Source organism: Vicugna pacos, chromosome 11 (assembly GCF_048564905.1).
Source record: "Vicugna pacos chromosome 11, VicPac4, whole genome shotgun sequence".
NCBI lineage: Eukaryota > Metazoa > Chordata > Mammalia > Artiodactyla > Camelidae > Vicugna > Vicugna pacos.
Window position 1 is genome coordinate 34,467,894 of NC_132997.1, and position 27,000 is coordinate 34,494,893.

Consider the following 27,000-nt stretch of genomic DNA (forward strand, 5'->3'; position numbering starts at 1 on the left):
AGTAAAATTAGTCATTGAATCTCCTTCATATATGACCTAGGCAATTTTCATATTGCTGCCTCTGTGCTCTGACTCGGTGTGAGTGAATCTGTGTGTTAGTTCTTTAGAAATCTCAGTTTCCTACAGCCTTCCAGCTCTCCTGGATATAAGCCCCACTTGTTCTCAAAGCTGTATGACCCAGGACCTTGTCTTCCTGGTGCAGGTCCTCTAACAAGAAGCCTGAGGTCTGAGACTCTTTCATTATCTGTCAGTCCCCCAGGAGTTGTGACAGTTGAGGGGTGGAGGAGGTCAAGTTGCTACCTTCTGGCTTGGATGGCCTGCAGGGAGACTGAGGAGAGGTCTGTCACACAGACCGCCAGCTCACATTGTTAAGTCCAACAAAAAACTGGACCGTGATGCAAGCCAATCACCTCTAGAATAAAGCCTCCTCATTGATTGTCTTCCCTTTTGTACTCCTCACATATTTTAAGGCACAGGTTGGAGACCACAATGTTTTTAGCATAAACCGGGCCTAAGTGGGATGACTTCGGAAGCAGACAGGCCATCCTTGCTTTATGCATCCTTCCTATAGCTGCATCGCCTTTGGGGTAATAATTGATAAGCCGTCCTGTTCTGTTGGGTGACAGGTAGGACAAGAGCCAGGAAAGGGTGGGCCTTTGTCATCCTCAGCGTCTTCCCACCCAGCTGCAGGGTCTGTGGTGATGCTGAAAGGAGACCACCTGTGCTAGTCACTGAGGGAGGAAGAGGTGCCAGCTATGGGGACCGAGGTTCAGGGGTGGTGCCAGCTGCTGACCACTTGTCTCTCCCCATGGCTTCCATCAACTGCAGTGCCAAGGCTTTGTCTCCTGTTTACACCTCATTCCAGGCATGTTCCACCTCAGATGGTATTTTGCCTTCTTTCCTTCTTCTTTAAGTTTCCCTTTCTTCATTCCTAAGAGCTCCACATTGATTTTTCCATGCTAGATGCTTTCACACACCACATCTTTTTTATTTCTCAAGAATAAGTCTCATAGGAACACAGACTTGAGATGCCACAAGTTGAAATGTTATGCCATGGGTGACTTTCCTGGGTTGGGGGTTAAGTTTGCTCCCTTTCCAACTGTGAGGAGGGAGGGTACATCAAGGTGAGGACTTAGCACGTAAGCTCTTCTCCAGAACAGGAGGCAAAGAGTGGGTCCCCATCTTCATCATCCTCCCGGACAAGCATGAAGAGGAGACGGGCATCAGTGAGCATGGGAGATTCTTAGGCATGCTGCTGTTCTCCTGATGTCCATCCCAGACAGAACGAGGAACCAGAACCATACCCTGTCTACACTGAGGCTGGAGTGGCAACTACCACCAGATGGCACAACGGGTAGGCCCCCCTGCATTGGCTCGGTCAGCAGGACTCCAGGACTTCTGGCCTTCGGGCTATTCAGGCTCACATGGATGTTCCCTTAGCCTCATCAGAAACTGACCTACCTCTCTTCATAACTGCATTATTTTGAGTTTTATTATTTTATCCCTGTTTTTGAGATAAGAAAGATAAGGCTTGGAGGATTTCAGACACTAGGCCCTTCATTCACCATCCGTTGGCTCTTGTGTTATTTATTTGTATTTTATTCTAGTTATTAATAGTAATGCTTTGAAAATAGCTAACTTTTTTTTGATAGTTTCACTTTTTATTACCACATTCTGTTAGAAGTTCAAAGAATTTTAGAGCTATATTGCTGTCTGCTCGAAACAGCTGCAAGGTTTGGAGATTTTTACTGGACGATAAAATTTTCTTCTTTACATTTAATACTATCTCTTTCCTTGTGCCTGAAGATGCCCTATATAAAATAGTTAACTTTTAAAAATTTTCAGAAGTTTTTTAGTAGCTCATGAAATAGCCTTTATATTTTCCCTCAAGAGCTTGCCAAATTTTACAAAACCATGTTAGGAATCATTAAATATATATAAGTACAGCCAAGCACTCATGCACACACAGATGCTCGAACATGGTGAGCCACCATTTCATTTATACAATCTCTTCCAGCTAGTGCTTGCTTGACTTGGGGCCATTATTTTATGGGCCCGTTACAGTAGTTATGTTAATTGGCAGAGTCTAGGATATGGTAAATCTTGATATATTGATTTTCCTCTTCAAAAATTTTTAACTTTTTCTGGGTGAATTTTTAAACAATTTGATCAAATTCCTTTCAAAAAAGATCATTACAGTTGCCCTAAAGTGGCATTAAGCCATTGAATTTTTTTGTCAAATGAGAGGGCAGCTGAGGTGGCTTAGATGAGGACATCACTGTAGGGGAGGATGTCAAGGACCAGGGAGTCTGGATTGTGGCAGTGGTCATTTGTGTGACCCAGAATGGAAGGATCCAGAGAGGAAGAAGGTCCTGCAAGAATGTCAAAGTCTCTTGTGAATGAGGGGCATTCCTGTTACCTTCTGCTATCAAACCACCCCAGACTGAATGACAACAAATGAACTATTTTGTTATGCTTACAGTTTCTGTGACCAGAAATCAGAGAGCGCTGTGTGGGGAGGGCCTGTCTCTGCTCCATGGATCAACACCGGGCATTAACAACTGAGTCAAAAGTGATTCAAAAACTCAGACTGTGTATGTACAAATTTTTAGAAGTATTTTAACCAATTTATTTTGTTTTGTTTTCTTTTATATGCACAAAGGATTGAAATATACTAAAACTTATTCTCTAATAGGTCTAAAATAGATCTTTCAATATGTGTAACAAAAATAAAGCATTGTCTTAGCAATTACTATTGCTTTTTTTAAATTGTTTAAAATAACAGAATATCTTAAATAAATGATATTTGGAATTGATGAAATCTAGTGTATTCCCAACATCATACTAGGTTTTACTTGATTCACATCCTTCATGAAACTTGGTATTGTCACATCTTTATATATTTTCCTATTAGTTTCTTATTTATTTATTTATTTTTCTTTCTTCCTTTTTTTTTTTAACATTTTTTTATTAAGTTGTAGTCATTTTACAATGTTGTGTCAAATTCCAGTGTAGAGCACAATTTTTCAGTTATATATGAACATACATATATTCACTGTCACATTTTTTTTTGCTGTGAGCTACCACAAGACCTTGTAGATATTTCCCTGTACCGTACAGTATAATCTTGTTTATCTATTCTGCATATGCCTCTCAGTGTCTACAAATTTTGAAACCTCAGTCTGTCCCTTCCCACCCACCGCCCTACTAGTTTAGTATCTTTTTAATTGAAGTATATTGATTTACAATATTGTTAGTTTCAGGTATACATCAAAGGGATTCAGTTATATTTTTTTCAGATTTTGTTCCATTACAGGTTATATAAGGTATTGAATATAATTTGGGTTACTATAAATAATTAAAAAACCCAACCCTTGTCCCCCCAAAAACATTGTTCTGATTATTTTTCTAGTGAAGTGTTGACTAGAGCTGTGTTGGAGGCATTCTTGATTTTAAAGAGAATGCTTCTAACACATCACCATTAAGAATGGTATTTATTGAAACCTTTTGGTTGAAATCCTTTATCAGATAAGGGCACATCACTTCTATTCCTGGTGTGCTAGAAATCAAGAATGAGTGTTGAATTTTATCTAATTTTTTCCTGTATATTTGGTGAGAAATATATATTTCTCTATAGTAATCTGTTAGTATGGTTAATTAAATTAATGCATCTGAAACCAATATTGACATATTATAACCAGACCCACATTGGTCTTCATGATAATTTTTAAAAGTACTACTGGATTTGTTTGGTATTAGTTTAGGTTTTTTTGTTTGTTTGTTTGTTTTGCCTATGATCATGAGAGGAACTGGCCTGTAATTTTCTATTTTTGTGCTGTTCTTATCTGAATTTGATACTAGGTAATATTAGCCTCATAAAATGTACCTGGAAGTGTTTTATGTTCTCTTTGGAAAGATTTTGAACATGATCACAATAATCTGCTTCTTGAATATTTGGTATGCTATCTCCTATACCTGGTGTTTTCTTTGAAGGAAGTCTTTAAACTACTGGTACAATTTATTTATATTTACTAAATACAATGGACTGAATTATGCCCCTCTCCCCGAATTCATATATTGAGCCCTTATCCTTAATGTGACTGCATTTGGATGTGGGGCCTTCAGGAGGTGATTATGGTTAAATAAGGTCATAGGGTTGGGCCCTAATCCTATAGGTTTGGTGCCCTCATCAGAAGAGGAAGAGTCGCCATAGCTGTCTGTCCACACGGTCACAGTGGAAAGGCAGCTGGGGACACAGAGGGAAGGCGGCCATCTGCAATCCAGGAAGAGAGGCCTCATCAGAAACCAACCCTGCTGACGCCTTGACCTTAGACTTCTAGCCTCCAGAACTGTGGGGAAAATGAATTCTGCTGTTTAATTCCCCTAGTCCTGTGATAGTTTGTTGTGGCAGCCCGAGCAGACTAACACACTGGATTTTTAGTGCTTCTATTTCTTTTATCAGTCATTTCAAGTATTACGTTTTTCTTGGAATATGAACATCTATTCATGTATATTGGCATAAAGTTTGCAGAATACGTTCGATTTTTATGGTTCTGCTGTCCTTAGTTATACCTTCTTTATAATTCCTACTATAACTTAATTGTATCTTTTCTTATTCCATGCATTCACAACAGGGAGGATATTGTCCCAAGGGGGTGAAAATTTGTCTTACTCTTTTGAGTATGAGGCACAGCACACAAAGTGATAAACAGTAGATCTGTGGTACTAAACTTCATGAGAGAGCACGGCTGTCAGAAAAAAAATGTTTTAAAAAGCTCCTGGGACGTTCATTTAAAAAAGACGTTGGGAAACTCTGTCTTGTTTTTGATCAATTCCATCAGTGTAGTATCTATATTTGTAAACTTTTCAAATAATTGGTTTTGTTATTACTCCCTGTTGAATTTTGGTTTTCTATTTAATTTACTTGTCCTTTCTTCCACATCTTCTCTCTTTCATTTTCTTTGAGTATTTTACAATTCTTTTTCTAATATGTTTAGTTGGATTATGAGCTCATTAATTTTCACCTTTTTTTCTGTAATATGAAACTTTTGAGCCTCAAATATCGTAAGTTTTTCTTTCACTGTATCTCGTGTTTCCATAGGTAACAATTAGTATCATCTGATAATATTTTAATTTTAGTTTTGATTTATCCTTTGATCCATAATTATATGTCTGATTTTACATTTTCAATTGTATGCATTTTTTCAAAATTTCTTTTTGTCATTGATTTCCAAACAAATTGTATTGTGATCAGCGAACATGGTCTTTTACTTTTATTTCTTTTACTTTTATTTCTTTTACTTTTATGGGGACTTATTTTGATACATGACTGAGTGGAAGATTCTTTCCAGTCCCATTATACCAAGTTTATTGTATTATTCAAATCTTCTACAGTTTAAGTAATATATTGCCTTGACTGATAATTGTTCAAATTTTCTCAGGATAACAGTGGATTTGGCATATTCTCCTTATCAGATATAATTTTCCTTTTGTTAGGTGCATTCCAGTTTAACAATTTTGTAGCTTTCTTAAACATGAAACTTTATCATTAGGAACTTGCCCTCTTTAGCCCTAATGCTATTTTTGTCATTGTTGTTGAAGACTCTATAGCCTTTTGGTTTTCCCAGCATCTCTGGCATATCACTATCCATTCTTTTACAGTCCACTCTTTATTGTTCTTATGTATTAGATATGTTTCCTTTTAAAAGTATACACCTAGAATTATAAACAATCTGGTAACTCTGTCTTTAACTGGTAGGTCAAGTCCATTTACATAGTGGGCGCCTTGAAAATGTACCACTCAGGTTTCTGACAGTAGGGAGTATAACTGAAGAGGAGGGTGCTCTGGGTCCACCATCCACGACCACAATCCACCCCCTCATTCAAACAGAGGCAAGTACCTGCTGCCAGCCAAGAGCTGAGCTCAGCAAGGATACTGATGCCAGCCCGTGTGTAGGAGAGCTCAGTCTCCTTTGATGGATCCAGGTCTCCCCAGCTTCAAGGCTGAAACTCATTTGGGACTGTTCTACCCTCTGAGACTCTTCCTAACCAACCTACTTCATACTCTCCATCCTTTTCAAGAGAAAAACTCTCCAAATTGGTGATTGTCCCTGTGATTTTCAATATACAGTTATTCTCAATAGTCAGTGGGTTTTTCAGCAACAAGGTTGTGATGATGTTAAACTTAGGTTCCATACATCTAAAAATATGTTTTTTTGCTCACTCTTGAATAACAGTTCAGTTAGACACAGAATTTTAAGTGAACAGATTATTCTCAAGGTTGCCCTAGATACTGAATAATTTCACAAAAGCTGTGTAAATGCTCACATTAGGGAATTAATGGCTCATGTCCATATTCATCAATGGATCTTGAATTTTGTCAAATGCTTTTTCTGCACCTATTGAGATGAACATACGATTTTTTTCTTTCAATCTATTAATGTGAGGTATCACATTTATTGTTTTGTGTATATCAAACTATCCTCGCATTTCAGAGAATCCCACTTGATCATGGTGCATGATCCTTTTAATGGTGCTGCTAAACTTGGTTCACTAGTATTTTGGGGGGAAATTTTCCATTATATTCACCAGGGATATTGGTCTGTAGTTTTCTTTTCTTGTAATGCCCTTTTCTGGCTTTGGATTCAGGATAGTGATGGCCTTGTAAATGACTTTGGGAGTGTTCCCTCCTCTTCATTTCTTTGGAAGAGTTTGAGAAACTTCTTATGTTTTCACAATGCTAATTATTATTCATTTATTTCTGCTTGAAGAAATTCCTGCAGCATTTCTTGTACAGCAAGTCTTCTGGTAATGAACTCTTTCAGCTTTATTTGTTTTTGTATGTTTTCAATGTCTCCTTCATTTCTGAAGAACAGGTTTGCTGGGTACCATATTTTTGTTTGAAATGTTTTTTTCTTCTATATTTGAATATATTCTCTTTCTCTCCTGGACTGCAAAGTTTCTACTGAGAAATCCATCTTAAGTTTCATGGTGCTGACTTACATGTGATGACTCATTATTCTCTTGTTGCTTTCAAACTTACCTATGTCTTTGACCATAGACAATTTACTTGGGATGCAATTTGCTGTAGCCATTGGAGGTTCAACCTATTTGGGATCCTTTGAGACTCATAAATCTGGATGTCCATCTCTCCATGTTTTGTTAAGTTTTCAACCCTTTTGTTTAAAATATACTTTCTGTCTCTTTCTCTCTTCTCCTGTGGGGCCCCTGTAATTCATTATTATTTCTATTGATAATGTTTCAAAGTGTTTCTTCACTCTTTTAAATGTTTTTCTTTTCACTTCTGTGACAGGATAATTTCAAATGACTATCTTTTAGTTCTCTGATTCTTTCTTCTGCTTGCTCGAGTTTGTTGCGAAGATCTCTATTGTATTCTTCAGTACAGTCATTGTAATCTTCAGCTCAAGTTTCTATTTATTTTGATGGTTTCTATTTCTTTGGTGAACTTCTCATTTTGTTCATACATTTTTACCCCGAATTTCATATAGTTGTTTGTCTTTGTGTTCTTGTTTTCAATAAATTATTTTAAGAGGATTATTTTGAATTCTTTGTAAGACAGTTCATAGATGTCTATTCCTCTAGACTACTACAGATTTATTTATTTATTTTCATCATTTCATTTTACTTGATTCTTCATGGTCCCTGATTTGTTGCATTGGTATGTGCACATCTGAGTAAGCAGTCTCTTCTTCCCTTCGTGGACTTTGTGGTCCAGGGTGTTGCTTCATCTTTATACCTGTTCTGTGATTTTCACAGTGTATTCTTGTCTATTGATAGTCCTTTAGCATGTAAGTGTGTAAGGAAAATTTTACATCTTCTAAGGCTTCTGCAGGAGGGATCTAAAAAATTAGGAGGTCCATCTCTGTCAATGGAGGAGCTGACTTGAAAGCTTGGAAAATAGGGCATCAGGAATTTCCTTTATATGAGGAGAAATGTTAAGGTAAAAGAAGGGAACTAACAACTCTGAAGGAGGTAGTAGGCATCAGGACCTTTTTTGATGATGTTTTGGAGATTACATGAGTGGTGGCCTTGGATGTTAACCTACATGTGGTCAGCAGTTTACATAGAATTCTCACATGTGCCAACTACACGTCTTGATATCCAGAGCTGAAAGGCCCAGTCATGATTTTTTTTTTTCTGACACCCTTGTCCTCACCACATATTTCTTGATGTCTCTGAGCTCATCATCCTCTCCTCTCCAGGTGCAGGGAGGGAAGACATTAACAAAGGGGCCCCTGAGTCTTTACCAGAAACGTTGCCCGGTGCTGAGCATGTTGCAGCAGTTAACTATCACCCTCAAGGCAACCTGTAGAGGAGATACCATTGTCCACATCTTTTCAATGAGGAAATTGAAGCACTAGGAGATTAAGTAAATTGTCGAAGAGATTAAGTAACAGCAAGTGAGTAATGGACACCAGATTGTATTCAAACATCAAAGATATTTGGGGCTTTTTTGAAAGAGCATATTTTGGGTAAAACCCCAAGCATCCCATCCCTTGGTGACAGATAAGGACCTGTCTGTGGGGAAACGTACTCATCACGCCTACACCCACAGGACACCGGGGTGCTTTGTCCTGGAAGGAGCAGTATAGTTGCTTCTCATACCGTAGAGCAATGCTCATTACGTAACAAACTCTCTTGCTGATCAGCAGCAAATTCCAACTCCTTTTGACTATAAACCAAGACACAATATATATGCCCAAACCAGTACAAAAGGGGCTCGTAACGATTTTGTATTTTTGGTGTTTTGGGTGTTGGGCTATGGGGGTGGGAGGGACAAAGTAGCTCTGCAGGGCTCCAGGGCAGGGGGAGAGATCAGTGGCGGCAACCTGGAGGGTGGCTGAGAGCAAATGGGTGGAAAGCATTGAGAACGCGAGCACCAGCTGTTGAGGGGGAAGCTCTCCTGGTTGGGTGGAAGGCAGGTGTTTTGGCCGCAGAGCATTTGCTTGCACTGGCGCTCCATTAAGGCACAATTGATGCACCTCCCCTGTATGAAGAGGAGAGAGAGAGGGTCACTGAGAAGCCACTGGAATTGGGAGTCAAAGGCTGTGGTTTCCTTGGCTCAGGGGATGAGGCTGAGTACCTGCCAGTCTCCACAAGGTGGGCTTTTTTTGATGCCCTTCCTTCCCCTGGATGCTGGCCTCAAGCCTATGCTCTTATTTCTAGACTCTGTTCAGGGATTGGACATCTGCCCTCCCTTCCCTTAGGGAGCCCCACTGTTTTGACTCTGACTCTCGCTGCTCTGATGTTGAACTTGTCTGTTACCTGCTAGACTGGGAGCCTGGGGAGCAAGGACAAGGCCTGACCCCCACTTTAACACCAGCACCAAGGCTCTCTTGGTGAGTGTGTGCTGAAGGGATGAGCCTTACCACAACCTTCAGGCTCGGTTCAGGGCCTGCAGGGCAAGGGCAGATGGGGGCACCCTCAGGTGGGTGATGGACTGTGAAGTCAGCAGCACACGCTGGTTCCCTGTTTGAGACGGCATAATCTGTTTGCAGCACCAACTATCCCTGGCTTTGATGTCATGTTCCCCTTGTCCCCAGATGAGAGTCCTGGATGTGACAGAGCCCAGGTACACTGACAAGCTGACAGCGTCTCTGGGCTGCTTAGGACACAGGCAGTCAGATAAAAATCTTTCCTGGAGCAACTAGCTTCTATTTCTAAGTTTTTAAATAAGCTATTTTCTCTCTTTGGCGTGTCCTTCTTTGTCTTGTTTGCCTAGTGGCCTGCTACTCACCTTTTAAGACTCACCCTAAGTCCTCCTGTCTCTATGAATCCCCTTAACTTCATTTCCAACAAAAATGACTATGCCTACTCAGTCTTTCTTATGAACCTGGCAATCATGTTTCTTTTTGAGTAAGAAGCCTGATCTCTGAGACTTTATCATTACTTGTCTGTCTCTGGGGAGTTGTGGCAACTTGGTGGGGGGTGGCTAAGATTAGGCTCCTGACTTCCGGCCTGGATGCCCTGTGATGGAAGGCCTGCCACTGACCACTGGGTCACGTGGTCCAGTCCAACAAAAGACTGGACTGCAATGCAAACCAGTGTCCTCCAGAATACAGCCTCCTCATTAACTGCCTTCTCTTGTGCTCCTTGTTTTAAGGCAAAGATTAGAGACCATGAAGTCTTTAGCACAAAGTTAGCCCAGGTAAGAAACCTCTCAAAATATATCCAGAAAGCTGAGGCCCAGCTGCCCAACTTTACCTTATATGCATCCTCCCTATAACTGCATCACCTTCAGGGTAATAATCAATAAGTAACCTTGTTCTGGTATGAGTGGGAGGTTCAACAGGAGCCAGGAAGGGGTGGTCCCTTGTCCTCCTCAACTTCTTCCTGCCCATCTATAGGATCTGTGATGAAGCCAAGAGGGTCCCCTGTGCTAGCCTTTGTGTGAGGACGACGTGACAGCTCTGGGACCCAAGAGTCCTGGGGTTGTGCCAATTGCTAACCATTCACCTTTCCCCATGTCTTCTCCCAAGCCTGACGTGGGCTCTGTCTCCTGGTTACCACCACTTTCCAGGCATGGTCCAACTCAGATCATATTTTGTCTCATTTCCTTCTCTCTCTTCATTCTCAAGAGCTTCGTATTCATTTTTCCATGCTAGGTGCTTTCACACACAACATCTTTTATGTCTCAAGGGAAAGCCCTATAGGAACACAGGCTGCTCCCTTTCCAACTGTGAGAAAGGAGGGTGTGTCAAGGTGGGGACCCAGCAGGTACACTCTTCTCCAGAACAGGAAGCAAAGAATGGGTCCCCGTCTCCGTTATCTTCCCAGGCAAGCACTAAGAGAGGACAGGCATCAGTGAACATGGGAGATTCTCAGACATGCTGTTGTTCTCCTGATGTTCATCCCAGACAGAACAGGGACAGAAGCGTCCCCGTCTATACTGATGCTCGAGTGGCAACCACCACCAGATGGGATAATCGGCAGGCAGCCTTGGACTGGATCTGTCAGTGGGACTCCACACCTTTGGCCTTTGGGCTCACAATGGTATGCCCTTAGCCTCACCAAACTGAAATGGGCATTCTTCATAACTGCATTGTTTGATCCAAATCTTTGAGATAAGAAAGGCAAGGCTTGCAGAAACTAGGCCAAGTTCACAGACTTGGTAACAGGTTGAAGCAAGTTCTTTCCTATGATCACTCCTGAAAACGCCAAGGCAAACTTCCACATCCCTGACAGTGGCCCCCAAAGCAGATTTATATTGACAGATCCAAAATGTCAGAGAAATGATTAAGGTATCTGCACAGAAGCACATGTGACTGGAAGGGCTCATCCATCCATTCGTCATCAGTGGGCTCTGTATGTGTGGATCCACATGCAGGGAAACTCCTGACTTTGGTGTTCCTGCAACACTGTGACCTACAGGGCTGCTGTGTATCTGTCCCCCACACCCCATGTGTGACACTGGGTATCGTGTGAACATCGTGACCATTGGATTGATGAAGATAGTATTTGATTTCCAGCTTTTCCAACTGCCAAGCCCAGCTGCCCCAGGACTTTCGTTCAGTTGCTCCACAGAGAAGGGATGTTTCTTGACACGACTGGCACATGGCTGATTGAATCTTAACTTCCAGTGCTTTGGAGCTTGGGCTCCAATTCTGAATTTCCTGCTTACTACATAGGGATGTGTGTGCGTGTGCCTGTGCCTGTGCCTGTGTCTGTGTGTGTGCGTGTGCGTGTGCCTGCATGTGTGTGAGGAGTGGGGGTGCAGGGGTCATCAAGCCTGCTTCCATCACTACCCCAAAGTCATGATCTGAGACTTTCCTGAAGCACAGCTGTCAACTTAGGACTTCCTGGAGGGCTGAAGCCCTATCCCAGCTTTTATCACATACCCCTCTGTGGACGAGGTCAAAGGACAGGGACTCAGGACCTCCTTGGCCATGAGCACATCATACGGCCTGTCTGCAGCTCTAATTGTTACCCAGGACAACTGTTTCCAGCAAATACATATGAGCTCAAATTGAAACAGTCTGCAAACAACAGTGTGAATATAGCAATTAACATTCACAATGGTTTGCATGAAGAAGGAAGTACTTTCCAGATGCTTCTCTATCACCCTGACAGCAGGATATAGGAGACGTAGACTGCACTAGGAAGTGAGCCTCCCATGGAGTCATTCACAGCCCCGCTAACCCCCCCAGCCCTATCATGGGATGTCAGAGCCTCAATTTCTTCAGCTTCAAAATGCAGAGCAGTGACACCTGGTAGGACGGAGAGGCAGCCAAGCTCGTGGGGAGGAGCTGGGTGCCTGGCTTTGGTACTGATCTTCCTGCTTCATGGCTGTGCAACTGGGCAGGTGACTCCACTGAGTAGGGGTCAGCTTCCTCCGCCATTCAGTTGTTGGAAGGATGAAAAGCATGAGCTTGTGTAAAGTACTCAGTGTCTGGCCGTCCCTGCTCCATATAAATGACCGCTGTTATTGTGACAATGAAATGAGATTCGTAGGTAAAGGGCCTTGTGTGGTGGCGACATCACCCAGGCTGTACTCTCTGGGGACAGCTGTATCACTGTCAGCATCACATTCAGTGAGCCAGGGGAAGGTTTCACAATGTTATGTGACTTTCCTGACGGATCTAGGAGAATTGATTTTCATGAAGTGAATGGACTGCCCTGGGAAAGGCAGTGAAGAAGGAGAATCAGACCTTGGATGGGAGTCAGGGTTTGGCTCAAGACTGAGAAACTAGACTGTCTTGTTGCATCATTTCACATATGTGTGCAGCAAGATGGTCGGGAAGGGACCATTATTAGAAAGATTCCTCTGTGGAATAAAAGGCGGTGGGGCAGAAAGACAGGGTCACTTCACAGAAGGTTACAGTAAACAAGACTGACTGCCATAGTACCCGGAAGGTCATGAGGACACTCCTGGGTAATGTGTCCCCAGGCAGCCTGGCAGTTTGAGTTCTCAGTCCCAGCCTTACTTGCATGGAAGCAGCATTCTCCACCTGATTCTCCTGGAGCCTCTCCCCAGAACCACACTCTGCACACTCAGGGCTGGGGTGACTCTGGTTCACAGAGACGCAGGTCCCAGCTGACATTCCATCTCTTAGTCTGTGACTCACTCTAAGGCCTGGGACCAGTGCACTGAAAGCTTCATGAGAAGGAGCCAGGACTCCTGCACCTGCTGGAATAAGGGGTACCCGTGGAAATCCTACAACACTCGGGTCTCCAGGGCGATGGGTGGCAGGGATGAAGTCGGGGGGATGGGGCAGAGGATTTGGGGGCACATCCACAAGGCACAGTTATGGGCTCCCACCCCCTCTCAGGAGGAGCAGGTTGATTTCAGGCAGCTCTGGCTGCTGCCACTTACTCTCCCAGTGGCCTTGGCAACTTCCCTGACCTCTCAGGCCTCAGTTTTGCCTTCAGCAAGCACACAGGTCACTGTGAGCTCACACTGCTGGGGGGACTGGAGAGCTGGCATTCAAGGGCCCAGCAGAGCCCTGGGCAGCTGTAAGGGCCCCTAACCCATCACTCTGCCACCCCCACAACCTGAGCTTCCAAGAGTGGCCCTCGGAATGTGCCTGTTTCGGAGAGGGGCTCAGCAACCCTGCCCTCACCTTGCTGGGCAGGTGGCCATTTCTGGAATCCTCCCCTTGTCCACCTAGGGTCTCCTGCCTCCCTCTGCTTCAACCCTCTGTCTGGCTCTGTCCCTCCTGCTCCTGAGTGGGTATCTCTGGCTGGGCATCTCCACCCAGGGCATAAGGCTGGCGCGGGGGCTCCCCTGACCACAATGGGGCTGTAGTTCTGGGCAGAGGCTCCAGGAGAATCAGGTGGAGAATGTGGCTTCTATGCCATGAAGGCTGGGACTGAGAGCTCGATTCAGACCCAGGGCTGGGTCCTGGCTGCCAGAGGAGCCCTGACACTTCTGTCACCAGACAGTGTCTCTGCTGGGTGTGAACATGCCTCAGGTATGTCATGAACAGTGTCCAGAGGCTTTCAGGCCTGTCCAGAGCTTCTAAATACCCGCTGCCCAGTTACCCAGATGCCCAGTGTTTGCCTGATTCAGTGAATGCCATCAGAGCAGCCCGCCTTACGGACCCGGGGACCACAACATCCTCCAGGCCCCATCTGTGCAGAGGGGCTGAGCATGGGGACACCCAGGAATATGATGTCCAGGCAGATGACTCCCAGATGAAACAAGAGCACCATGATTCTTGGATCTGGAGGCCTGAGAAGGGCAGCCTCTGGTAGTGTGGGGGTAACCACCATGAGATCATGAGTGCTGACCCGAAAGTGGGGCAGAGCAATGAGAAGGGAGGAGCCAGGCTCTGGGTTCAGGTCCAGCTCTGCCCCTCCCATCCTTAGTGACTTGAGGCATGTCACTCAGCCACTCTGTGGCTTTACCCTCTTAGTAAAGCTGAGGTAATGATAGCATCTTTACCTACAGTCACTGGGAGGATTAAAGCAGTAAAAACATGTAAAGATCTTAGGCTAGAAACTGACCCACAGAAGGGACTTAAACATTAGCTGCCATTATATTAAATTCCAAGGATGACAACTGGAACAATCTGGCTTCTCCCCATTGTCACAGGCACTGACACAGGAAGGCATCTTTACTACCTGGTAAAAGCAGTCAGTGTTTCCAGACAACACTGTGGAGGGGATGTCACCATGTCCCCCACCACTCCTGGCACCTGAGTGACCAGCCCAGGAGGGTCTCGTGGATGGGGCGCAGCCAGCAGTCCCACAGGGCCGGGTGGGCAGTGGGGAGGAACTAGGAGGCCAACAGGAATCTGCCTGCCCTTCTCTCTATCCCTGTTAACTTAAGATCGGATGTGCCGGGTGTTCCTCTGGATAAGAAAGTTCCTGACACACCTGGGATGAGGACGCATGCAAAATGTGTTGAGAATCACCCAGGAGGCTCAAGAGCACCAGGTCTCCACGTCTTGGGCATCCCCCTTGGCAGATGCCCAGACAGGGCTCTCTGACCCAGAGTCCCACGGGGCAACAGTCAAGGGCAAAGACAAGACCCCAGCCCACGGGGAGCATCCCTGTGCCCTGCTTACCAAGACCCCAGCCCACGGGGAGCATCCCTGTGCCCTGCTTACCATGGCCCTGGGCGGGCACAGCATCACTGGTGCCTGGCTGCAGCGCTGAACAAAGTAACACAAACGATCCAGTTTTCCCTGAAAAGCAGGTGTGGTTGTGAGGGATCTACAGGCATAGATGCTGCCACTAGAGGGGTCGTGTCCCCTCTGACTTGAGATGGCCTCCCAGGGCTCTGTCCCCACCACCACCCCAAGACAGCACTGTAGCCTCCACCTGGGGCCACCCACCAACATCCAGAACCCTGGCCCCATCCTGAGGGGGAATTCCTTTTGCTCGGAACCCAGGTGGTGATGGGAGCATGAGCCCGCATACATTTTGGCCTTTCTTGGGCCACGAGGGTCAGGAGGCCTTTGGCTTTTCTCTGGTCCCAGTGACTGCAGTCCACGGCCCATAGCTCATTCCTACTCGGGCCATGCCTTATGGGCCTAGGCCTGTGCATGAAGTGGCTCCCCTCCCCTTCTGTTCCCCAGGGCCCTTCTCACCTCCATCTGTTCCATCTGGCCTCCTTGGCACCCACAGGGGACAATCACCGTGGGGCATGTCTGCATGGGACCTGTGTCCTCAGGCTCCTAGGAAGAGAAAACCCTGTCTGCTTCCTCGTCTGGCAGCTCCTGGCTGCAGACACATGACATCTGTTGCCCCAGCACCTATCAAGTTCTGGTCACTCACGGAATGTTTGCTGGAGAATCAAGGACAGATGAGCAGCACCGGGCACAGTAAGACAGTCCTCCGTGTGAGACACATGCTTCTGCTTCAAAGAGATGGGCCTTCTACAAAGGCCAGCAAACTCTGTCCTGTCCCCTTGGTGCCCGGAGCCGCCCTTGTTGGAGAAGCTGGGCCTGGGGCTGTGTCACATGATGGAGGCTGTGGGGGGCGGGTCATAAGCAGGGACGGGGGGTACTCACCTGACTCTGACAGATCCAGCGTCCCCAGGCCACACTGAAACCAGCGCAGATACCAGCCTGGGCAGTGACCCGGTTCCCACCAGACCTCAGGCCCAGGTCCCCTTTCTTGGGACACCATGCCTCTGCTCTAACTGCCTCTTATGGGTCCTGGTTTGGGCACCCACCCTGGTGAGCCATAGCTGCTCCCCTGTCCCTTGGTCCCTCACCTGAGCTGCACCCCCTTCACAGCTCAATGCCCTCCTCCGTCCCCTCTCCTCAGTGCCATGTCCTTAAAGGTCACCCCCAGCCAAGGCCCTCATGCTGACAACAGACAGAGATGAAGACCAAGGGAACAGAGCCCAGCGGACTCAGAGCCTGGAGAAGGGGGACCAGATCCCTGAAACCTGAGGGTCCTTTTCCAAAAGCTCACCTGAGTCCTGGGGAAGGACCATCCTACACACACCCCTTGGGAATTGAAAAAAAGCCCATTTATTTCCGGAGGGATCATAGCTGTTCCTGAAACAGGCCATACTGTGTTGCTGATTCAGTGACAAAGGCTCTGAATGAGGCCGTGCTGGGAACATGGGGAGTGTTGTCTGGGTGATACTGGTGAGTCCCTTGTCCTCCCTGGGGTCCCTCTGTGCCTGTCACCATCTTCCTCCTGCTGCCAGCTCTCCCTGCCCAGGTAGGTGGGAGCTGGAGGGGTGGGGGGGACGTATCCCCATGAGCGGCAGGAGGCCTCCCTGTGCGGGTCAGTGTGTGCATCAGGCAGGCTGACAACATCAGGACCAAACACACCGCTTACCTTTGCTCTTTCCTGGGTTGGTGGTGGAGCCTTGATGGTCTAGAATGGAAGTGATCACAATTGAAGTGGTCAAAGTCCAGTGCCCATAAAGTTTATCTCCACTGAAGAGACACCTTTGTGTCTCTGGCATGAACTGGCTCCTTCTCCTCCCACCCCAGCTTGGGGGTCACAGCTCCCTCCATGATGACTCTTGTCACCTCCATCCAACTTTTTCTTGCGTACTTGATATGCAGAGAGGGCAATCACTGCGGGGCAGGGTGACATAGTCATAGGTTGGAAGGGGCCTGTGGGGCTCTGGCTCGGCTTTGCAGACAGGAGGGGACCCTGCTCAGTGGCAGCAGGGGGACAGAACATGGGCTTTGGGGTGTGAGTCTGGGTGTCCCTTGCCTGAGAGTTTGTAACCAACAGGCTCCACCTCCCTGAGCCTCAGGCTTCTCAGTTATCACAGGCGAGTCGGCCCCTCCCTGCAGGGCCGAGGGGCAGGCAGGCAGACTAAGGCTGCTGGTCCCTGGTAGATGCCCCCCTGGGAGTCTCAGCAGCAGCCCTGACGTCATATGAAGACAAGAGAGCGCCCCCACCCCTTCCTCCTCCCCCCTCCCCTCCCGTCCCCGCAGCCCCGGCCTCCAAGCCCTCAGGGGTGCCAGTCCGCCCCCCTCCCCGGGCCTCTCTCCTCATGTTCCCTCTTTGCAGAAACCCGACCTGCTGCTTCTCTGCTGGTTGGCGTGTCCTTTCTCAGCTCTGCTTTGTCCTCTTCCTCACCCAGCTCTCTGGCTCCCTCCCCGGGCCAGTCTCTGTCCTTGGCTACTGTCCTGCTCTATCAGGACACCTGCCACACCCCCTGAAGGGGACATTTACCCTCAATGCCCCACAGGCTTCCACACCAGACCAGCCACCAGGCCGTGAGCTCCTGTGGGCGGGGATGGGGCTGCTTCATTTCTGTCCCTCTGGGCCCAGGACGGAGCCCTGCACATAGTCATGTGATATAGTCATGATTGAGGAAGGAGTGACGGAAGGCACTACAGACGTGGAGGGACCGTGCTGTCTTCAAAGGCACAGCTGTCCCCGAGGTTAGCATCCACCCGGCCAGGGTCCTCCTCCCTTTGGGCCATCGGTGCCCCTGCAGACCCCTCTTCTTCCCTCAAGAGCAGAGGCCACTCCAGCCTTGGTCCTCCTGAGTCCCCCTGAAGCCTGACTGCTGTGAAGCAGCCCTGGTCTCAGGGACCTGGGGTCCTTTCTCCCCAGGGCCCGGGACAGCCCATAGGCCACTTCCCTGTGAAAGCAGGAGGCAGGTGGTGACCTGGAAGCCCAGGCTGTGTCTGTCCTGGATGAAAGGCAGAGGCTGTGCCTTGTTTGCTGGGTGAGGACCTGGAGCTGATGGGAACCTGCCCACAGGCAGTGTCACGGGGCAGACACGTGTCTGGTCCCCGGGGGGTTGATGAGGGCTGGACACAGGCTGTGTGGGCAGGGGTCACTCACCTTGCAGCACAGGCGACAGATGAACCAGAGCAGGAGCAGGAGCAGGAGCAGGGCCAGGATGGGCAAAAACAGGCAGAGAAAGTTGACACTGAGGATGAATGGGGAGGGTGGGTGAGGTGGTGCCTGGGGAGGCACTTCAGGTGGGGGAGGTGCTGCTGGGGGAAGAGCCGTCTCGTGAGAGGCCACCCAGAGAGGTGCCATCGCGGGGGCTGCCGGGGAGCTGTTGGGAGGCTTGCCCCTGACCCTTGTGCCTACAGAAGAACACACGACAGAGTCCTGGTTGGTACCTGGCTGACATCTTCCCCTGCCGCTCAGATCCCACCCGTCTCCCCATCTGCCCAGTTCCCCTTCGACTTGGGTTGCCCTACCTGAGGAGAAAGATCCTAAGAGGTTAGGGTACCCAGAGAGCCCCTCTGGGATGAGCTCAGGCCCTGTGGTCTCCTCCTCTGTGACATCCATTGTCACTGCGGTCGTGGTTGTGACAACACTGGTCACTGTGGTCACCATGTGACAGCCCTCAGCACTGTGGTCCTCACTGTGACAACTGTAGGCACTGTGACCATCATCACGACACCTGTGGGCACTGTGGGCATCGTTGGTCCAAGGCTGGTCTCGGGCTCACTCTGCGGGAGGCACAGGGGTCAGAGTCCTGGGGCTGCTCTTGGTGATTCCTCCCAGGTGCCCACCTACTGTTTCCCACGGCTGATTCCCCCATCAGCTCACTCTCCCTTCCCCTCAAGTTACCTCATCTAGAGGGACCACAGTGGGCCTGGGAGGTCAGGGCTGGGACCCAGAGAGCCCCTCTGGAGCCCTGGGCCATGGATCCCATGGCTGCCCCCACTCAGCGGCTTCCCAACGGCCCTGTCAAGGAGGTCCAGTTCTCCAAGTAGTGACATCCCAGCCCTCACTGCCTGCCTACTATGACACACAGGGGCTCTGTGAGGACCACAAAGAGCTACGTGACATGGATGGTTGAGGGAGGGGCAGCTGGGGCCCCCTGAGAGGTGGGGGTGCAAGAACACAGCAAGGACACCCTGATCACATCCCTGGAGCCTCTCTCCCCTACTTCTCTGCAATCTTGGGCAAAATGACTCCATCTCTCTAAGCCTCTGTCTCCCCAGCTGCAGTGTGGAAATGGCAGGCAGCTGAGAGCTGCAGATAGAGACCATAGACAGTCCCAGCACAGGCCAGGGCCACGTGGGGGCTTAAGGACAGGACCTGTTCTCATGTTGTTGTTCATAACCACGGCACGTGTGCTGCATCCGAGGACCCACGCACTGCCCAGCCTTTCCCTAAGTCATGTGCTCTGCTTGAGAGAAGCAGGGCAGGGAAGGGGGCAGAGAGAGCCTGTGCCCAGGAAGCAGGGCGGCTGAAAGGAGAGGCCCAGTCAGGCTGAGGGGACCTGTACTGGGCCAGGCTGCTCCTGAGGTCTCTCCTAAATGTGCCTGCGGACAGGTGGCTGCAGGGGGGTGGGACCCTGGTGGGAAACGTGTAGGTTCAGTCTCTGATCTGCATGGGGATGTGTAAGGACAAGACACAGGGATACCATCACATGATTGGAACCCTCAGCAGCTGGTACTGGACACCAGGGTGGTGACCACTCGGCACAGGCGTCCCTCCTCCCAGGGGGACCTCACTCCCGCCTAACACTCTGTGGTCCACGTTGGGCAGCCCCAGGCTAAGGTGCCTGGATGATGTGGAGCTTGGAAAAGTGGGTCTTAGGGGAGCAGCCCTGTGTTCCCAGCTTCCTCTCCCCGAGATGAAGCCCCACCCTGCCCTCAGCCCTGACAGCTTCCCCACCGACAGAGGAGAGAGTCTCCCTGCAGAGACCAGAGCGAGTCAGGGAAGAAGAGCAGCTGAGGAGCACGAGAAAGGAGGAGAGGCACAGGGAGGCTGATGACGTCTGCAAAAAAAACTACTCTCAACTATGGAAATTAAGACTATTCCAATGAATACTCAACCCACAAAACAGAAATCAGTCAGGCCAGGGAGGAGGGTATAGCTCAGTGGTAAAGTGCCTGCCTAAAATGCACAAGGTCCTTGTTTCAATCCCCAGTACCTCCACTGAAATGAATAAATAAACCTAATTACCTCCCCCTCCAAAAATAAGAAATAAATTTTAAAAAAGTAAAAATAAAGAGTTTACAAAAAAATCAATCAGGCCACCTAAATCTAGTTAACAGTACAACTTAAGAAAAATTATTCAACTGGTGAATTCCTCCCTGAGCGTTCTAAGAGCAGGGATATAATATGACTCTTGAAACTAAACCAAAAAATGTGTTTTTTTCAAACTATGAGGGAAATATAAAATTAGGAGTGCTAAGTAAACCTACAAAGAAATAGACTTCACATTAAAAAGAGGCCCAGATAAAATTCCTTTTCCCCTTAAGGACTGGCTAGAGAGAGGCAAATTCTAATGTATCAAGAATCAGTATCAGATTTTAATCCTCAAACTCAAAAATCCATTCCCAGAAGGTTTCCCTACTCATTGCTAAGAGTTATGTCCAGTTTGATTTCAGATCAGATTTCATAACACTTGCACCAAGCCTAGTCTGCTTTCTAGCCATCCCCCCAACCTAATGTGGTACGTAATTAGCCAGTCACACACATACGTGCCCACCTGTCCACCTTGTCTGGCACTACTCTGACCCTTGGTCCCTGCAGTTCAGCTACACAGGCCTTCTACCAGTGTCTTAAGTATACCAGGCTCTCTCTTGCTTCCCAGCCCTCGTACATGATGTTTCCTTAAATTGGAAGAGTTTCCTCCATCCACACCACACACCCCCCCAAACTCCTACTCATCATTCAAGTCATAGCTTAAAATTACATTACTTCCTCAGTGGAAACCTTCCCTGCCTAGGCTAGAAGTTTCCTTTGTACCCTCCATTTCTCTCTTGAGGTACTTCATTCAATTCTAAGCATATATTTTTTGAAGAGTTACTTAGTGACTGTCTCTCTCACTGGCTCTAAGCTTCATGAGGGTAGGGACCATGTCTGCTTTGTCCACTGCTGTATTCCCAGCACCTTCAGTTCAGAATCTGGCACATGGGAAGCGGGCAGTAAGTATACTAAATTTAAAAAATTATAAATTAAGTATGTAAAAGACATATGCACCGGAACCAAAGCCTTAACATGTTACATGATGAGTTGAACAATGGATCCTGGGCTAAAGTGGAACTATTCAAAACATGGGATCCTCAGCAGCCAGCAGGTTACGAGGGTTCTCCCCTGACCACTGCAGGACGGACAGGGCTGAGCTATGGGGAGCAACCACAGTGAGGGCCAAAGAATCTAGTATTCACCATGGATGCAAAACAGTGTGCCAGGTATTTCCAAATCAAGCTCATGCCAGGTCAGAAAGGGCTCTGGCTGCCTCTGTCTATGCATGTGACAAGGTGGAAGTGGTACAGTTTTCTTGTCCTCTACTTCGGGGAGAATTCTAATTAACAACCTCACTTGTTTACTCTGGTTCTCCTATATGCAATATCCATCCTTATTTCTCACAAGGATATGGAAGGGAAGCGGTAGGTTTTTCTCTTCTCTTCTCCCTCCTTTCAAGTTTGGTTCATGTCTGCAGCTCACCTGCACGGCTCCTCCCAGCATGATGGCCGCCAGTCCCACGGACATGCTCAGTGTTTGTGATTCTATGGTGCTCTCTGCCTGATGGGCCAGGCTTGCACATGCTCGCTGCAGGGTTGCTGGTACAACATCCACAACCTACCTCAGAAATGGAATTTAGAATTAGTGAAGAGTAGGAAAAAAAGCCCTCAAAATTCTCTTCATATATAATGTCTACATCCTCATCTCCTTCAACAACATAATGACAGCAAGAAGCTTCCACAGCAAATGCTACCACATAGCAGGCACAGTGCTCAGGGTTTTACATGCATAAGCTCACTCAGGTCTCATATCAACTCTAGGACATCAGTACTTTTGGCTTCATTTTCAGATGAAGAATCTGAGACTTAGAGAGGCAATCTGCTCAAGGTCATACAGTCAATAAATGAGAAAGCCCTTTCACACTTCCCCAAATATTTTAATATACCAACCCACCTTCCTTTACTTTTCATGATTCTTACCAGGAAACTAAAATGAAAAATGATTTGTTACTTTCTGACCATTTCAGAGTATCCTATATCTGCTTCACCTAATGAGGTTTCCTCCTTAAGGATTCCCTTCCACTGTTCTGACAGGCTAAGTTCTAGGAAGCAAAGAATGGGGGAAGAGGCATTAATTTTATTTAGAATTCAGTGTCCTCAAACAATCTCCACAAACGATCCAGAGTCACTTTTTAAAATATTGAATAGTTTTAAAATATTAAATTATTATATATAAGATTTTACTTAGCATTTGGCTAACAACTAAGCCTTAAATGGAATTAATTTGGTCAGCATCATTTTAACTATGCTTGAATTAATCATCTTAAGTAGAAACACATTTGAATAAAAGACAGCATACACATACCCATACATGAACATGTGCACAAGTCCCTGTGCATACACTTACATGCGTATTTAGGACTAATGGCTCAAAAGGGAAAAATCATTTTGAAAATTGGATGGTTGAGGTAGGTCATAATAAGCCTCTAAATACCATGCAAGCTTGCATGTTTAACTCTCTGGGCAAATCATGTGCTATGCTAGAATCTTTATTGCAGGTTAAAGTCAGGAGAATGGCTTGTTAACACTTGTCTTTTGGAGCAAGGCAGGAAATTAGAAAGGTTATTAAAAGTTCCACTTACTGTAATGAACAATGCTGGTAACAGCAATATTCACCACCCTCTCTAGATTAAGACTTTATTGACATTATCAGTTAAGGAACCTGGCTCTTCCCAGAGAAACCAGTTCATCTACCATCTTGGGCCACCTATTTTACCTCCCAAGAGTTTTCTCAAACACTCCTTGATTATAGGAAGCTTCTATTTCAGCACAAATATACCGTTAAATTGCTGGAACTATCCAGCTTTCCAATTTTTTCTAAATTCCTCTCTACGATCTAATATATTATATATATATAATATATATAATTTTTTAACACTGCAAACAAGTAGTATGATTCTAGTACTATGAACTTTCAAGAGATGATGCAAATGAACTTACTTCAACACAGAAACAGGGGGAGGGTATAGCTCAAGCGGTAGAGTGCATGACTAGCCTGCACATGGTCCTAGGTTCAACCCCCAGTAATCTCCTTCAAATAAATAAACCTTATCAACTCCCTCCCTTTTGCCAAAAAAAAAAAAAAAATCTAAAAAAACAAAAGAAAACAAAAACCAGAAATAGACTCACTGACATAGAAAACAAACTTATGGTTACCATAGGGGAAAGGCAAGGGAAAGATAATTTAGGGATTTGGGATTAACAGATACACATTACTATATATAAAATAGACAAATAACAAGGATCTACTGTATAGTACAAGGAACTACATTCAATATCTTGTAATAATCTATAATGGAAAAGAATCTGAAAAAATTATATATATATATATACCACTTTGCTGTACATCTGAAATACAGTAAATCACCTACACTTAAATTTAAAAAAAGAAGAAATCTTCAGTTTTATGTATGTTAAAGAAAAAACCCTGGGAGCTGTTAACTGTGGTGTGATAGCCAGTTGTTACTGTCATTTATGAAGTGTACCCTTTCCCTCAAATTTTGCATGTAACAACTAAACCACCATGGGGACAACAGCTCCTCCCCTACTACTCATTTCCTGTGATTTTTTATGGGGCTGCCAGCCACAAGGATAGGTATGTGACTGATGCCTGTTCTAGAATTTTTGCATATTGAGGAGAGAAGGAGAGAGACTTTTTATTTTAACTGAAGCATAGTCAGTTACAATGTGCCAATTTCCCATAATGCCCCAGTCATACCACACACACACACACACACACACACACATATATTCATTATCATATTCTTTTTCATGAAAGGTTATTACAAGATATTGAATACAGTTCACTGTGCTATACAGAAGAAATTTTTTAATCTATTTATAGATAGTGGTTAACATTTGGAGACTTTCACTTTTTACTTGAAAATTTTTGTAAAGATACGTAATTCTAAAAGCCAAATATTCCTGAAAGTTTATAATGAAAAATGGCAGTGCCCTACCCCGTTTCTCTCCATCTGATTCTGACTCTACAGAGGCAACTGGTTTTAATTATTTAGCTGTTTAGTTTAGTGATAACATTAAGCATTTGCTATTTACCAGGTACTGTTCTGAACATTCTACAGGTATTAACTCACTTAATCCTCATAATAATCCTATGGGGATGTATAAACCTGCTGTCAACATTCTGGCAAATGAGTGCAAGGGGGCTGAGGCCTCCCTGCTGAGTCTGCAGACATCAGCTTAATTCTCCAGCTTTGCCGTGTGCTACCACCACCCAAGTTCAGAGTCTGGGTTCAACCTCTCTCAAGAATAAACCTTGAGTCTTTGGCTGGAGCGGGGAGGTGGTTGTATGAAGACGAGGAAGGAATCAAAGGGTCTACTGAATCTTGTGGAGCCTTTCAACCTGATTTAATCTCTAAATTCAGCTCCATTTTTGGAGCTTATCTGATGCCTCCCACCCTTATAGGGTTCTACAGGGAGAAGTGGCTTGCTTCTGTTTTTCCTTTGCAAAAAAATTTTTAACAGCTTTATTGAGGCATAGTGCTTGCTTCGTGAATTCTCCTGTGCAGGCACTTAGCTTTCCATTTTCTCAAGTTGCTGAATCAGCTACTATTTTACAGTTTCCATGCATTGTTATTCTCTTTTATCTACTGTCTTTCCTCTCCTGCTCTGTGGGTCTCTGGTTTCCAGATAAATATTTTTGTTCAATACACCGTCTTTAACCATAAATCCCTACTTAAAAAATTTGCACCTCTTTTATTTAAATGTTTTCACAATGAACATATGTTACTTATGTTAAAAAAGTTTAACATATGAAAAAAAACACAAGCATGTAGAACCCCTTCTATTCTGCCGATTACATGATCCAGGTACAGAAGGGTGCAGAGGGTGGCAGTCCCTCAAAGGGCGGATAAAAGGGAACCTTGCTCATTCCTCTCCATATACACAGGCCCCCTTGCTGACTCCTTCACATTCCAGGCAGGCTCCCTCTTGTCTGAAACACTTTTCTCCTGGGTATCTCAATAGCTCCCTCCTTTCCTGCTTTAGATCTTTGCTCAAAAGTCACTTTCTCAGCAAGGTTCTCCATGACCACCCTGTTTACAAACTCCTTTACCATCCCCTTTCCTTGGTTGATTTTTTCTCTCTGGTACTTACCATCGTCTAACAAACACATTGTGTGATTTTGCTGACTTGCTTACTGTCTCTCCCCTTATGTGACTGTAAGCTCCATGAGAGCACAGATGTGTGTCTGTTCTGCTCACAGCTGTGTCTCTGATACCTGGAAGAGTACGTGGCACACAGTAGGCTCTCAATACATATTTGCGGGATGAAAGAACTTGGGAGTTGGAACAGGGCTCATCTCACATACTAACATGCCATCTGCCAACACACTTTATTGGATTTTTAATCTTTCATCCATGAAAACTTCAATATGCACTTCTAACAAATAAGGAGATTTGTTTTTTACATAACTACTACACTATGATTACACTCAGTAAAAATTCCTATACTTCAATCAAAAAATAAAAATAAAGAAATAAATAAAGTATATGGTAAAAAAAAAACCAAACCCTTATATCTTCTAATACTTGGTCCATAATTGTTGCAAAAAATGTCTACATACAATTGGTTTGTTTGAATCAAGATGCACATATTATGTTTCATTGATATCACTCAAGTCCCTTTTAAGCTACAACAGCTTTACTCCTTTTTAACACCATTTATTTGACAAAGAAACTGGGTCATTTGTACTGTAGAATTTCCCACATTATGGATTTGACTAATTGTTTCCTCATGGCATTTAGCTTGCTTCTCAATCCCATTTTCTTGATTGGATTCAGGTTCATATCTTGGGGGGTTGGTTTGTTTTGTATTTTGGGGGAGGTTTGGGGGTAAGGACCCTTCCTAGACGGTGCTGCATACTTCCTACTGCATTGCATGAGGAGGCCATAATGATGTCTGCTTGTCTTCTTGTGGTGATGTTAAGATTAATCAGTCCAGGCTGAAATATTTGGGGGACATATACTGATATTTGCATTAACCCTGAAATGCACCCAAAATAAAATGGATAGACAGATGGAAACATAGATTAATATGTGATAAAGCAGGTATAATAAAATGTTAATGGTAGAATCTAGGTAGTGGGTATGCAGGTACTCACTAAGAAATTCTTTCAAATTTGAAAGTTTTCATAATAAATTGCTAGGGGAAGAAAGGATCAGCTGGTTTGGGTGCATTTGCCCTAATACATTCATTATAAAGTACCCCTAATGGTTAGAGCAGACATTGATGATTGTTACCGAGATCCATTATTTCATTAGAGGATTGCAAAATATAATTTTCTAGTTCTCTTTTTGAATTTTTCAGTTGTGGTTCTTACATAAAGGAAAAATTTCCTTCGTTGACTATTTAGTTACACTGAAAATAGTTCCTACAGGAAAGACAAGATAAACATTTTACTCTTTTTCTTCATTTATCAATTTACCAAATAGTCAGTTGATGTCCTAGCAACCTCCAAAGATGTCCCACCAGAGATTTTTGGAACTTAATGTGTTTCTTAATGTGTTTCAATCCACTGCAGGCATTATTCTTTTTAATACTCAAATTGTCCCACTTATGATCAATAGGAACCACCCCCAAGTTG

The 27,000-nt window shown here is 45.5% G+C and overlaps 1 protein-coding gene across 1 annotated transcript in view; it reads right to left on the bottom strand.

The window, feature by feature from the left end:
- Positions 1-8,714: 8,714 nt before the first annotated feature.
- Positions 8,715-27,000, bottom strand: part of LOC107034893 (uncharacterized) — a 54,420-nt gene continuing 36,134 nt past the window's right edge. The window contains exons 2-7 of the mRNA XM_072971106.1: positions 21,820-21,954; positions 18,238-18,488; positions 16,762-16,800; positions 15,555-15,641; positions 15,072-15,149; positions 8,715-9,007 (exon numbers count right to left, since the gene is read on the bottom strand). Of these exons, the coding sequence (XP_072827207.1) occupies positions 8,780-9,007; positions 15,072-15,149; positions 15,555-15,641; positions 16,762-16,800; positions 18,238-18,488; positions 21,820-21,919 (783 nt within the window). The 5' untranslated portion in view covers positions 21,920-21,954 and the 3' untranslated portion in view covers positions 8,715-8,779. The remainder of the gene's footprint in view (positions 9,008-15,071; positions 15,150-15,554; positions 15,642-16,761; positions 16,801-18,237; positions 18,489-21,819; positions 21,955-27,000) is intronic.